Genomic DNA, 15,764 nt, shown 5'->3' with positions numbered 1-15,764 from the left:
TAACACATACTACTGTGCTCTTTGGGTAGTTTCCAGTATTTCACCACAGAAAAATGGAAGGAAAATCATGTGAGGTCAGCTCTCCAAGGAGAAGCCTTGCTGAGATGACATTTGCCATGGCAAAGTATACCCCAAATTCCTATGTTCAGGCCCTAAACCCCAGAACCTTAGAATATGACTGGGTTTGGTGTAAGGTTTTGAAAGAAGAGAACCAAGGAGATGAGGTCATGGGGGATTCCATCTTACTGGTGTTCTTCTAAGTGGTCAAGACAGATACAGAAGGACACAGGGTAGAAACTGTCCACAAGCTGAGGAAAGTGGCCAAAGGAGCCTGTCCTGACACCCCTTACTTACCTCAGGCCTCTAGCCTCCAGGACTGTGCAAGTCCAATGCTCCTGGAGCTACAGTTACAGAACTCGGTTTTCTCTCAGCATAAACATTACAAAATGTCAGCAAAACATTCTGATGATGTGTAGAAAGGATAGAGCTGGGTTCACTCATGCCACAAAAACAGGTTTGTCTAAACACCAGGAAGAAGTCACAGTAAGAAAAGACTCACCATCATTTCAGTGGGATAAAATTTATCCTATAAAACCTGACCTAATGCTGGCACACTAAGAGAAGGAACCTACCAACAGGAACACCATAGTAGGACCAGGAGGATGCCCAGCATGTGGGTAGGAGCTGCACCACGACAAGGAGGCAGGAAGACAACCAGAGCCCCAAGGACTGTAGAGCAGAGACAAAACAAACAACAACAACAAATTCTCTTCACCGAATGTTAAGAGTTCAAGTGCATCTATCAACTGCAGGAAATAGCTGAGTCGAGCATGACTGCTCAGGACAAGGTAGACAGGAAAGTCTTTTGCATGTGTGTGCTGCCTACATTGGATGCCATTAGCAGGAGAGTGGGGTTACAGACAAGCTCCCAGCACTCTCAGGGCAAGGCCAGCTGGAGGCACCGGCCCTGGCAGGGCTCACCTGGAAGACCCAGGCACCAGCATCCCAGTCTTCTCAAGAGCTTTGTTATCTGTGGTCTCAATTCCTCTGCCCGTATGGAACATAACTCTCTGGGTGGGGCCTTCACCCCACCTACCCACAGACCAAGGGCCACAAGGAAGAGGTACAAAGTCACAGAGTAGCAAACCCAGACTCTTACACCATCCCCAGCCCAAAGCCAACCCCAGGTGTATGACAGGCAGGAAACCAACAAGCCCAAACCAACAAGGCTTAGAGGGTACTTTAGAGGTCTTCACGACCCCACAGAGAGGGGATTTTTCAACACTAATAATAAAAGGTTGATAATGCAGCCCTAGAGATCTTAAGAAATATTTATCACAAGACAACAAGAAAAAGGAAAAGCTAAGTCAATTAGCCAAAGATAATGAAATAGGCAAAAACTTGTATAGCCCAGTTTACAAGACAAAAAGTACAACCAACATGAAGAGATGGAAATATGGTCAACTTCACGTGGTCAGAAATGCCCATCAAGGCACAAAGACAGTGCATACCTCAAACAACAAACAGGATAGTTTGGGGCGGCTCAGTGAATGAAAGCATTTGCTGTGTGAGCATGGTGACCAGAGTTTGATCCACAGGACGCTCATAAAGGTGGAACTCACATTGTAGGCTGGCCTCGAACTCACAGAGATCCGCTTGATTGTGCCTCCTGAGTGCTGGGATTAAAGGTGTGCGCCACCACTGCCCAGCTCACACAATACATGTGGTGGTGCATGCCTTTAACCCCAGCACCCAAAAGACAAATTTACTCATTTGAAGCTATCTGGTGTACACAGTGAGTTTCAGGTCAGGCAGGGCTTTTTAGTGAGACCTTATCTAAAAGTTTCTAGAAAGCTACAGCTTGACCTATCTGCTGTGCACACAATGGAAGGCTCCTGCCTCTGTTCTCTGAAGAACTCCTTTGAGTTCATAAGAAAGAACTACCCAATAAAAACTGAGTGAAAATGGGCCAAGGAAACTGGAGTCTCACAGGAGAGGAGCTCAGCCGTGATGAACACATGGCTGATCAAATGACAACCTTTGTTGCTCCAAAGCCTGGACCCTCCAGGACTCCCATGAGCCCACTGTGGGCCAGGACCGCCAGCGAGGCCCACAGGCCCACGCAGCAGGAGGAGGACCTGTGGTACCCTCCTGTGAAATCCTCCCAACTTCTCTCACCAGGAAGCCAGAGGGCAATGGCTCCTCCCTTCCTGCTTGCCCAGCAGCCTCCGGGGTCTGAGATGTACCCTCTTCTGCCACCTGAATGACTGCACATCAGGCCTCCAAGCCCACTGCCTGCTTTATGTGCTGGCTGCATTTCCTTCTCAGGGGCAGGGAGCCTCAAGTCTCACAAGCATTTCCTCATGGGGTAGCCACCCTACATCTCCATCCTGCCCACAGGCGAAGCTTGGCTGTGAAGTGCCAGCTTAGTGCTGGTGCATAGTGGCACAGGCTTGCTCACATGGCATCCTGAGTGGCATCAGACACAGTCCAAGGAAAAATACCCACCACCTGGCAGCAGAGGAAGGCAGAGATGAGGGGGTCCAGCTTGCACCTACATGCTCTGGCTTGTGCCTATTGAATACCTTCAAGGAATGCCATTTCTTAAAGCAAGCACAAGGGGCCGGTGAGATGACTAGGGGGTTGCTGGTCTTCCCAAGGACCTGAGTTTGCTTCCTTCCCAACACTCATGTCAGGCGGCTCACAACTACTTCCTGCAAACTGGGCTGGTTCTTCAATGGTTGGAGCTGCGATCTGGGGCAAGGAAAACCACTCCAAAGGAGAAATGCCCTGCAGTGTTTGTGGCAGGGTGGCACTCCTGGCAACGGGTGGGCCTGGAAGGCACCAAGACCACCTGGTTTAAGATACCCAGAGGTGGAGACCCTATCTACTTCTGTAGCTCTAGGCAAAAGATGTCAGGCACATAAGACTGCAGCTGTGAGGGAGGAGACATAAGCCTGGGCAGAGGGCAGACGATCCTGGAAGGGCTCCAGTCCTATACACACACACACACACACACACACACACACACACACACACCGTGACAACTACCAGCCCACTAGTGCCTCTGGGAGTCTACAGAAGGGTTTCTTTCTACAGACTGACAGTCTCATAGAGCAGACCTACCATCCCAGAGAGAGCCCCAGACCCAGGTCCACATCCACAGCAGGTCCACAAATAGCACTAGTCAAGTGCTTGCTCTGTGACTTCACTGTCCCCAGCACGCCTGGCATTTGAAGCTGCGAGGGCATGCTCCCTGCTCTCCCAGGAGCTACTTGATGTTAAAACCTACTGCCTTCCGGAAGGACCCCTGCACCCAGGTACAGGGGCAAGCAGCTGCTTCCCTGAGCTCACCTAACAGAAGTTTAACTACTTTTTATTGACCATCCACCCATTACTGCCAAGTGACACAGGGGGATGTCTCTGTACCCAGTGGTCATCACCCAGCCCCACAGAGATTCCTGGAACTAAACATGAACAATTTCAGAGCAATAGCAAATGGCACTCTCCTCTGATGCCAAGTAGAACCACAAGTCCCAGAGTAGGGACAGGATCCATTGTTAACCAGCAGTGGCTACGTCTCCCCCAGAACACTGTTCCTGCCTGGGTGTGCTCTCCTGGGGCAAGAAAAAGGAAACAGACTTGCTTGTGAGCCGAACAATCACTTGACTTGAAACACACAGGGAAAAAAAAGGGCTTAGCTGGGCAGTGGTGGCGCACGCCTTTAATCCCAGCACTAGGGAGGCAGAGCCATGTGGATCTCTGTGAGTTCGAGGCCAGCCTGGTCTACAGAGTGAGTTCCAAGACAGACACCAAAACTACACAGAGAAACTCTGTCTTGAAACGCTGCCCCCCCCCCCGCAAAAAAAAGGCTTAAATGCCACTGAAGCAGCAGCACCCTCCATTCCCATCACCACATACTCTGATCACAACCTCAAACCTGCAACAATGACAGGAAGGGGAGCGGTGTGAGTGGGCAGTTAGGCACTTAAGCCTGGGTAAAACCTTTGCTACTGAATATAGCCCAGGAGTCAGGTACACAAGGGGAGCCCCTGGGGACAAAGACGAGTGCAGCAGGCACCTCGCGAGAATGCACACAGCACCGCCAGGGCGCTCTATTCCCTTTAGGAGGTCGACCTTGAAGTGCAGGCCCAGCATAGAGCCGAGGCCAAGCTGCCTTCTGAAAACAAGAGCAGTGTCAGCTCAGCTGAAAATAACCACAGAAGCCCAGGCTCGAGATCCCGGAGTCTGGCCGTTCCCTGACCCCCACACGACATCAAGCGCAGGGCCACCCCTCAGGTCACCCAGCTTTGTGGCCTTCTAGAACTAGCGGCAGGGGCTGCACAGGACTCCCACAGGCCCGCATCATTAAACATGCAGGAAACCTCCACAAACACACGGGCCTGACCTCCTGCCTACGCGTGATGGCTTCTTTCTCTCTATGCCAGAAAACAAGACGGGATCATTTCCAGCCAGGAGGACACAAACCTGGGATACCCTGCATCTTGTCTTGGTGTGCGGAAGCTCTCTGAAGCTTGCATGGGAACACCAGCCAGGGCCTTTCCTCAGACAACAGCTTTCAGAACAAGGCTGACTTGGGCCTCCCTTCTCATGGGAAAGCTGCTACCACAGGGCTAGGTGTGTACTACTCCCCTTGACCGTGAAGAAACACTACTGTGCTGGGAACAACATCCATGGAGCACAGCCTGGGCTCAGACACTCATCTCTGTCCCTCGGGTTTTGCCATGGTACCTCTTACTACTCAGGGAATGATTAGCGAAAGCAAACAACACTCAGGGACCTTGGATGGGTGAGGACACTGATTACTATTGCCAATACTGTCCCAGGTCACAACCCTGGCAAACAGTATGAGGGCTGAGGGAACTAAGGGAGGAACCTATCATCTGTACACTAAGATACATTGCAGAGCCCAAGTTTTTGGTGAGGGAAGCTTCTGTCATAGCTCTAAAATTCCTAACCATGCCCATAGCACAGGCCTTCAAATGGGACACATAGTGGCACCAGAATACACTGAGAACACCTTTCACAGTTTTGTAGGTTGTCATAGCTTCTGTCAATGCAAACCAAAACTATCTGGGAGGAGAAAACTCCCCCTGAGGAACTGCCTCCATCAGACTGGCCTGTGGACATGTCTGTGTGGCATCTTCCTGATTGCTAAGGTAGGAGGGCCCAGACTGTGTAAGAAAGGCAGCAGAACAAGCCAGGAGGAAGCAAGCTAGTAAGTAGCATTACCCCATCGTCTCGGCTTCAGTTCCTGCCTTGGCGTCCCTCAATGGTGGACTGTAATCTGTAAACCAAATAAACCCTTTCTTTCCCAAGTTGCATCTGGTCATGGCTTTTATTTATCATGACTTTCATTTATCACAGCAGCACAAAGCATAGAACACCAATGATACCAGATACCAGAATGCCCCCACAGTGCACCTCAGACACCAGGAAAGACCCTGAGCCTACAAGGTACAAGCTTATCACAAAGGAATCTGTGAGGAATGAGAGGGTGCTGGACATGGCTGCTTCCCAGCTAGGGCTGGTGGCTTGGCCACAGCCACAACACCAAAGACAGTACTAGCTTCCCACATGTGGCACTGGACACAGGTAACGAACCATAAAATGAAACCATGGATAGGCTCAGGTCACCAAGACCAAAACCATTTTACTAAAAAACCAGAATCAATCTGTAAAGGTTTATCCAAGTTGATTAACTTTCAACAGAAACATTTATTTTAATACTTTCTTCTTCCAAATAACAATCATAGTTTCAAACAATCTAGAAGTAAATTTTATATTATGTCATTTTTCAATATTGCCTGAAAAAGTCTGGGCCTGAAAAATCTGACGAGATTGCATTGCAGGAACACACTTAGACCATCAGGTCAAAGGTCACACTAGAAATAGTATCTTTGGCATGCACACACACCCATGTGCACATACTCCCAAGTCCACATACAGGTACATCCCATGTCTACACACATGTATGCCTGCCATGCTCGTGTGCGCACATATACACCTGCACAGGCCCCTCACCTCCCCACGTGTTTGCACATCTATTTCTGAGAAGCTTTTTTAATACCAACCATCCTGTGGAATGCTCCACATGAGTCATCGTGTACTGAGTCACTTGACGCTTTCTGTACCAAGTCCCACCATAACTTGTCTGAATGCCGAGCACCTTGTCTGAATGCCGCTGGAGACCCGAGAGGCAGCGCAAGATGAGCGGCCTTCAGCAGCCGGTCAAGGCACGGCACCCCACACTGGAGGACTCGGGAAGTGTGGTGCCTGTAAGCACAGCATGCTTCGGCCGGAAGGCCCTAGGTCACCACCACACCCTACCAAGATCCGCTGCTGTGCCGTGGCTCACAGAGGCAGGGCTGCTTCTTAGCCGCCAAGCCGCCGCCTGACACACAAGGTGCTGTGCTCTCATCCAGACCCTGGGTGCTGAGATGGCCTTCGGGACAGGCCACATGCTGACCCATCACATCAGAAGTTGAGAAGAAATGCAACCTCCTGGCTCTACACCAGGTCTTCCAACTCTTTGCGGAAAATAATCAAATTCGAAGGCAACACAAAAGTCATATGCAGCTGCCTGGAAGCCAGGAGCTGGGGACAGCGTCAGCGGAAGGAGTTGTGACGACCACACACGCGGGTAACAGAAAGCCAGCTCGTTACTTTATTACATTTTAGTGCTTCCTTAAAATAAATATGGTAACATCAAGTGCACAGTGAGAAATGAAGACACACGGGGGACAGCTGGTGACAAGCGGTCACAGACTTCAATGCTCACACAGTGCCACCCCGACTGGAGACACAGTCGCAAGGGAAGAGGAGGAGGACCACCTCCCGCCCTCAGTTTCTGCCCCATGCTCCTTCCCTCTGTCTACCCGGCCCCGCCAGTGGTGACACTCGTCAAGTCTCCTCTATTACCTCAATTCTCTCCCGCAATTCAAACAGATTCAAGTAACACTCTCAAAAAGAAATGTGCAAAACTAAGACTCCAGGGTCTTCCCACAGCTGATCCATCGCTGGGCACCTCTGCTCCCCAGGAATGTCTGCTCGGATGGAGTCAGCCAGCACAGGGACCAGGAGAAAAGGACCCGAAGCAGCTACATCATTCTGAAATAACTGCAAATAACCACCAAGTTTTTAAAGAGGCAACAAAGAAGAATTACCAACCTCACCTGAGACTGCACACCCCACTGAGCATGCTGCTCCTCCAGAAGCAAGAACTACGGCAGGCAAGCCAGGACATCACAACACCACGAAGGAACCGGCGGCCGCAGGGTGGAAAGTACACTACTATACCAAAATCTGCCTTTATTATTAAAGTGAACCAATCAGCACATTCCCCAGACCTAACCAGTGGTGGCTGAAGCCGGCTGAGGCTGCCTGCTCCCAACGAGGCCAGCGTCAGCTAGCAGTACCCACAACCCTCCCGACTGTGTGGCAGAAATAATCACTCCAAATATGTAAACGTCATTTTAGCAGAAGACAAACTTTGCTGATTTCAGTGCTTTTAGTGAACTGGCATTTTCAGTAAACTTTTTCTGAGCAGCAAGGAACAGGATTTTTTTTTTTTTTCAGAAATCTTAGAATTGGATATAAAGGTTGGCAGTAGACACAGTCAATAAATATCATACAATTTCTAAAATGAAAAAGATTTCCCATACGAACTCCTTTTATGAAGACATTCAAACACCCTGACCCGAGAGCAAGCCTCGGCCCTACAATCACGCACGATTACAGCTGTCCAACGTGGGGCGTCAGGCAATGTGCAAGGGGTGGGTGAGGGGGCCAGAGGGCAGATCACATTTAACTTATCCTGAAGAACTTCAAGTGAGGGGTCCACAGCCCAGGACCTTCTCCTTCTGGGGATCTCAGTGGTCAGCAGGGCCACAGCAGCGGTGCCCATGAGAGCGCAGCACTCACTCCCGTATACTCCATGCCCAGCGTCCAGGTGTGCAGGGGTGAGAGGATCTTCTCTGTTCTGTAGGAACCTCTGTAAAAAACTGTCCGTGGCTCCTCACACTTCGTACCAAATGGATGAAAATAATAAATAGGGATCCCACCAGTGCATCCTCTCAGTTCTGGTTGCCATGGTCACTTACGAGTCTGGGTTTTCTTTGGCACTGTGGGCCGCTTGGGCTGCCACAAGTGGTTATGGATTGTGAGTGCATCCACGCTGACGGACATGGTCTTGGCTGGGATCAGGTTAAACTGCTTCCGGTCTGAGCTGTATTTATACAGCTTGTCAATCATCTTCTTGGTGATGCTCTTCGGCCCTGTGCCAGTGAGTTTGTAGATTTCTTCAGTGTCAGGTTGGTAGCAGTAAAGCGCCCTGAACTGGCACCCCGCGTCTCGGAACAGAATGATGTAGTGGTTGGCATCACACTTCTCCAGCTCCTGGGGAGTGGGAAGAGATGGAAACACTGAATGACACTCTTACACCCCAGGTCACCATAACTGCCCCATAGGCAGGTGTTATTCCAAGGCAGTAAGGGTCTAATAGCACCCACTTCTAAGAAAAGCTAAAACGGGTCCAGCATAGCCTCCCTACTTTAAAAAGTTATGGTTGGCCACTTGATGGAGCATCAGGTGCCAATGAGATTTCACTAGTCGAAGTAAGCAAGGAAAAGGCTGCTGAGACAAACTAAAGAATCACAATAGAATATGTTTCACAGCATTACACTTTAGAGAAACACAAATCAAAACCAAGTGAGCATCACTTCACGCCCTCCAGAACAGCTAAAATAAAAAAGACTGTGTAGTCACCATGAAAGGATTCTAGCTATTCTACACACACTGTGGACACAGAGTTTTCATGTGGCCTAGCGATTCCTAGTGTGTTCTCTCTCTCTCTCTCTCTCTCTCTCTCTCTCTCTCTCTCTCTCTCTCTCTCTCTCTCTCTCACACACACACACACACACACACACACACACACACACACACACACGAGAAAAGAGAAAACAGATCCATGCCAAAACTCAGATGCTCGCTATCTATAGTTGAATGTTGACATATTCCACATATCCATCCAATGATGAAAGACCTACCTATACAAAGGTCTATAATTAAACATGAAAATGAATATTTAGGCACACAAAACCATACTTCTAAACTGCAAAAGCAGGGAGCCAAATAAAAAAGACAGACCCAAAGGCTACACGGTGTGTGTGTGTGTGTGTGTACATGTGTGCGTGTTGCACATGTGAAGGTGAGAGTACACCTTTCAGGAGTCTTTTCTTTCCTTTTTTTAAATTTATTATTTTATTATTTTATTTATTTGTTTATTTATTTATTTAGTCTTCTCTTTCCTTTAACCATGGTATCTGCAATCAGACTCAGATCACTGGGTTTTGCACAGCAAGTGCTTTTACCCCTGAGCCATTTCACTGGTCCCCAAAGCCATGTATTCTAGGATTCTGTCTACATGCAAAGTCCAGAAGAGGGAAATCCAAGGAGACAGGATGCAGATCAGTGGCTGCACTGTTCTATTGAATATACTAAAACCCACTGAGTTATGGCTTTCAAAAGGTGGATTTTGGGGCTGGAGAGATGGCTCAGAGGTTAAGAGCACTGCTTGCTCTTCCAAAGGTCCTGAGTTCAATTCCCAGCAACCACATGGTGGCTCACAACCATCTGTAATGAGATCTGGTGCCCTCTTCTGCCCTGTGGGGATATGTACAGACAGAACAATGTATACATAATAAAAAATAAATTAAAAAAAAAAAAAAAAAGGTGGATTTTGTGGTCTGGAACCTGGATCTCCCCCTTCCCGCCTCCAACCCTGAGACAGGAGTTTTCTGTGTGTCCCTGACTGTCCTGTAAATTGCTCTATAGCCCAGCCTGGCTGGTCTCAGAAATCCGGCTGCCTCCCAAGTGCTGGTATTAAAGGCATGCACCACCACTGGCATGGAACCAGATCCTCATACAGCAAAAGAACCTGAAGCTAATAGGTCAAATGATGATGTTGCTACCAGGCTTGCTGAAGGTGCGTGAGAACAGACATGCACACCAGTGGACAGGGCGTATCTTACAGTTAAACTGCTATACCAGCAGTTCCACAGTGGCTGGGCTCCTCAACTCTCCAGGCATCCCTTACTGGGAGCACTGCAATCTCAGCCTGCTGTCTCCAGCAGGTGCAAGGGAGATTCTGGGACCATGTGACACACACAGTGTACACCAGACTGAAAGGAGGTTCCAGTTCTTGCCCATAAAGCCAAAAATTTTAAAGATTTATAAACATATAAAACAATGCCTTATGATTCTTGGCTTTAGAAAAGACAATTTTCATAAATACATGTGATTTTGTCAGTGTAATGGACTTCTCGTGTTTAGTTATTTCATAGTAGTAGTGTGTCGTCCATGTGTATGAGGTAAGGAAGTGTGCATGTGTGGAGGTGAGAGGACAACGATCTGCCGCTGGTCCTCCCCTTTCATCTACACATGTGTTCTGGGGATCAAAGTCGCACTGTCAGGCCTGTTCTGCAGACACTGTCACTCACTGAGTCACCTCACTGACCCAGAGTGTTTTGCCTGCATGTATGTCTGTGTACCACATATGTGCTAATGTCCATGAAAGCCAGAAGAGGGCATTAGATCCCCTAGTGTTGGAGTTATAAACAGTTGTGAGCTGCCATGAGGGTGCTAGGAACCAAACCCTGGCTTCTAGAAGAGCAGCCAGTACTCTTAACCGCTGAGCCATCTCTCCAGCCATCATGAATTTACAAATTTTTAAAAGATTAAGCGGAAAAAGAAAATCTAAGTCTGTATACATAACACTGACCTCAACTCTAACAGTGTGAAATATGACTGGAATGAGCCCGTCAGGAAGAAGGGTACCATCTCTAGGAATGGTGGACGTTAGGTTCCCGAGCAAAAAGAACGTATAGTACAGCAGTTCCTGGGCCATGACCAGTCTAACTCAGCAGCTGGTGTGTGGCAGGCACTGTGAGGAAGCTGGAATTTCAACTTCCTCCAGCTTCCTGGGTATCCAAATCACTGGCTGACAGGAAGGCTCCCTGCACCTAACCTACTGATCATCATATTAACTCTGCCTTCCCTCTAGAGTTTGTTTGACACGGCAGATTGGGTACCATATGACCAACCCTAGATACAAAGTCTCAAAAAGGGTCTTCCTATGCAGGAAATATGACACCCAGTTGTGCTGCATGCCCTTAGGGGAGGCAAGCCAAGGGACCACCTGCACATAGAGGTGTACCCCATGCCTGCATCTTCTTGGCACAGGTGGTAATAGAACTGAGCCAGGAGGTCTTCTGCATGTCTGAAGGGAGGGTGTTCTCAGGGCCATGATGCCAGTACAGACAGCCTCTCTGTATGAAAATCTTCATGAGGAGAGAAGTCTGATCACAGGCCACTCTGTCCCTAATCACATCCCAGACTGGACCGGTGGGAGGAGACATGTACATTGATTTAGTCGAAACAGCTCACATTCTCTTTTACAAAGTGGCCATGCACTGGCCCTCAGGACCAGAAGAGGCCGTGGTGAAGTGAAGGGACTGAGAGAAGCACCAAGCAAGAACTCAGACCTCCCTCCCTCCCTCCCTTCCTCCCTCCCTCCCTCCCTCCCTCGCTGGAACCCCCTGCACCAAGCGGGCAGAGGCCCACAGTGCCCATTCATTCCTCTTCACCAGAGCACCAGTGGAGCCTGCTAAAGCTGGAGAGAGCGGAGAGTTCCACCTTTCCAATGTGTGTAGCTATGGCAGTGATTCATTCCATAACCTTCTTCTTCATTCCTTATTTTCTGTTCTTTAAATTCCACCCTCCCGTGCGAGTCTCTTGATGACTCTGTGCACTGTCCACTCAGGTTAGCGCATCGTTGTTCACGCTTCCCCATCTGGTTTACTATGAAGCCTTCTGTACTCTATGGCCACGTCACAGGACTTCTTACTCCCACCATTCTTACTCTTGCTCTCATTCTTATCCCCTCCTCTTTTTTTTTTTTAATTACATTTTTATTTATTTGTGCTGGGGAACATACATGTTGAGGTCAGAGGACAACTTGCAGGAGTTAATTCTCTCCTTCCACTGTGTGAGTCCTGGGGATCTCAAAACTCAGGTTTTAAGATTTAGTGACAAGCACCTTTCCCCTTGGCCCACTCTTTCAATTCCTAACTGTCACCTTCCATAGCGCTAACAATCTCTAAAATCTGTAAAACTGGAGTCGTCCAATTTTACCCACATTGAGGGTTTTTTCCTTTTCAAAGTCTATCTAATATTTAATCTTCCCTTATCCACCCTCCCTCCCTCCCTCTCACTACCAATCTTAACTAAGATCTGCGTACACTCCATACTGTCTTTGGACGTTTATCCTCCAGCAGTTACTGAAGTCAAGGGGGCCACTGTGGTTAATTGGCTAATCCATATGCAGTGATAATAAGCAGCTTCGGGTAGCTGCTCTAGCATTAGCACCACATTCAGGGAATAACAGAGTTTAGACCAGGTACTGAGCTCCTTCGGGGAGGATCCATCTTCTGAACTGCACACCCAACACTACCACATCCCAACTGAACACTGTATACTTCAGCTGAAAGACTACAGCTGACTTAAGCAATAAAACACCAGATTCATCAATCCCAATACAGTAACAAGAAATATAAAAAATGGGAGGTGTAAAGATGGTTCAGTAGTTAAAAGTACTTCCTGATTTTCCAGAGGATGGGAGTTCAATTCCCAGAACCCACATGGTGCCTCACAACTATCCATAACTCCAGTTCTGGAGGATCTGTCACCCTCTTCTGGCCAACTTGGGCATCATATGGTACACAGACTGACACAGAGGCAAAACACACACATATATAAAATAAAAAATAAACATTTAAAAAAGATATTATATGTGCACATATTATATATACTATAAAAGCAAATATGTATATTCTATATATTATATGTGTATATTATATACACATATCTATACATGTGTATATAAATATATAAAACCAAGACAACATAACCCCACCAAAAACTAATCAAGTCCTAAAATGAGAGTTATATGAAATTCCAGAGAATTCAAAATAATAATTAAAAGTCTTTCCAAAGACACAAATAAGGCCAAATGAACAAAATAAGGCCATGGATGATATGATAGAGAAATTCAACAAAGAGAAACACTGCAGGAAAGCCTGTCTGAAGTGCTAGGAATAAAAAGCACCAAGGACAGAATATGTGCCCCCTGAAGAAACTGAAACAATCAAACAAGAACAAAAACAAAATAGTGGACCAATGAGAATTCCAAGACATACAGACACTCTGAAAAGGACAAAACCTGTAAGTACAGATGTAGAAAAATCTCATTCTAAAGGCATACAAGACATTTTCCAAAGATTACAAACAGTAAGTTCCCCAGAGTTAGGAAAAGAGAATCCACACACAGGAGGCATTCGGGACACCAAATGGACCATAAAACCACCTCCTTCATCATGTCATAATAAACATGAATACACAGGACGAAGAAAGGAGCAAGAGCGAGACACCAAACGCCAGCCCTTTAGGAGACACAGCAGTGCTGAGTGTGCAGTTCGGCAGCGCACGGTCCCTAGTGCACTCTGGGTGTGGTGTTAGTTGTGTAGCAACTGCAAACTGCTGTCACCATCTCTGTGCAGTAACAGCACTCTCAGCTAGAGAAAGGAGGGGACTCAAATACAAGAGCCACAAAACGGCAAAAGTCACACACAGCTTCCAGAACTAATGCTGAATATTAACTCTCTCAATTCCACAGACTCATAACAGACCTCCTCACAAAGATAGACATGTTCCCTGATGAACAGATGAAAAATTCTCAACAACTCACTTGCAAACTAAATTCAAGAACACATCAAAAAGATCATTCACCATGATCGAGCTGGCTTTATTCCAGAGATACAGGAATTATTCAATATACATAAATCAATAAATGTTTTAAATTATGTAAGTGGTCTCAAGGACAAAAATCACACGGTCACATTGACAGGCATAGAAAAGGCTTTTGATGAAATCTAGCGTCCCTGCGTGCTAAAAGTGCTGAAGGAGGTCTGGAAATGGTTCAGTGGTTGAGAGCACTGGTTGCTCTAGCAGAGGACCTGGGTTTGGTTTCCAGCACCTACACAGTGGTTCACAAACATCTCTAATTCTAGTTCCAGGGGATCCAATGCCCTCTCCTTACCTCCACAGGCACCAGGAATGCATGTGATGCACATACATACACTTAAAATAAGTAAATCTGAGGAAGGAGGGGAGGGGAGGGGAGGGGAGGGGAGGGGAGGGGAGGGGAGGGGAGGGGAGGGGAGGGGAGGGGAGGGGAGGGGAGGGGAGGGGAAGGAAGAATCCTGAAGAAATCAAGAACAGAAGAAATGTAACTCAGCATGATAAAGACTGTTGTAGTAGTTTGAATGTAATTGGCCCCCATAAGCTCACAGGGAGTGGCACTACTAGGAGGTATGGCCTTCTTAGAGGAAGTGTGTCACTGTGAGGGCAGGCTTTGAGGTTTCCTATGCTTAAGATACCGCCCCATGACACAGTCCACTTCCTTTTGCTTTCTGATCAAGATGTAGCCGCATCCTGTCTGCATACACTCTATCATGTCCCACAATGATGATAATGGACTGAACCTCTGAACTGTAAGCAAGCCACCCCACTTAAATGTTTTCTTTATAAGAGTTTCCATGGTCATGGTATGTTTTCACAGCAATAGAAATCCTAACTAAGATAGCTGTATATTTCCAGTCCACAGTCAACATTGTTTTACATGGGGACAAAGTCAGAAAGCAGTTCCCCTAAAGTTAGGAAAAAGACCTAGTACCCACTGTCTCTACCCTTATTCAATACAATACTGGAATTCTTAGCTCAAGCAGTAAGATAAGCAAATAAAAGGGATACAAATTGGAAAGGATGAAGTTGAATATCTCTATTCATTGTGATAGGGTCCTATGCACCAGAAAACTCTTAGATCTGATAAACCCTTTCATCACAGTGACAGGAAACAAAATTAACATACAAAAATCAGTAGTCTTCCTATATACCAGTGGCAAACAAACTGAAAAGTAATCCCATTCACAATGGTCTTTATAAACAAACAAACAAAAAAAACCAGCCGAATACTGTGGCACACACCTTTAGTCTGAGCACTTTGGAACTCAGAGGCAGGCAGATCCCAAAAGTTCAAGGCCAGCCTGGTCCACACAGCACGTTCCAGGACAGCCTGGGCTACACAGAGAAACCCTGCCTTGAAAATTGCCCCTCCCAAATCCTCCCCACAACCCCCTAAAAGAACCCCTCCCCGGCCCCCCCAAAAGCCTGTAAACAAGCAACCTTGGAACAACACTAACCAAGGATGTGAAAGACCTCTAAGCCTGGTCTGGGAGCACACACCTTTAATTCCAGCACTCAGGAGGCAGAAGCAGGAGGATCTCTGAGTTGGAGGCCAGCCTGGTCTACAGAGCAAGTTCCAGGACAGCCAGGGCTATACAGAGAGATCTTGTCTCAAGAAAACAAAACAAAACAAACAAACAAAAAACAAGACCTCTATAAATGAAAACTTTAAGACACCAAAGAAAGAAACAGAAAAATACTAGAAGATGAAAGGCTTCCTGTGCTCATGGACTAGTAGGATTACTATTGAGAAAGTGGTCATCCTATCAAAAGCAATCGACAGATTCAATGCAACTCCAAGCAAAATCCCAGTGACATCCTTCACAGAAATAGAAAAAATAACCTTAAAATTCATATGGAAGTACCAAAGACCCTAGATAGAA

General features: G+C 47.2%; 1 protein-coding gene across 3 annotated transcripts in view; it reads right to left on the bottom strand.

Moving 5' to 3' along the window:
- Positions 1-7,315: 7,315 nt before the first annotated feature.
- The window catches only part of Camsap1 (calmodulin regulated spectrin associated protein 1), a 68,885-nt gene continuing 60,436 nt past the window's right edge, over positions 7,316-15,764 (bottom strand). For all 3 annotated transcript variants that reach the window (XM_006980993.4, XM_006980994.4, XM_076569198.1), the window contains one exon: positions 7,316-8,418. In XM_006980993.4, coding sequence (XP_006981055.1) covers positions 8,116-8,418 — 303 coding nt within the window. In that variant the 3' untranslated portion in view covers positions 7,316-8,115. The remainder of the gene's footprint in view (positions 8,419-15,764) is intronic.

The sequence above is a fragment of the Peromyscus maniculatus genome, chromosome 4, assembly GCF_049852395.1.
Source record: "Peromyscus maniculatus bairdii isolate BWxNUB_F1_BW_parent chromosome 4, HU_Pman_BW_mat_3.1, whole genome shotgun sequence".
NCBI classification, from domain to species: Eukaryota; Metazoa; Chordata; class Mammalia; order Rodentia; family Cricetidae; genus Peromyscus; species Peromyscus maniculatus.
Note: the sequence above shows the minus strand (reverse complement) of the source record. Positions and strands in the feature narration are given on the sequence as shown.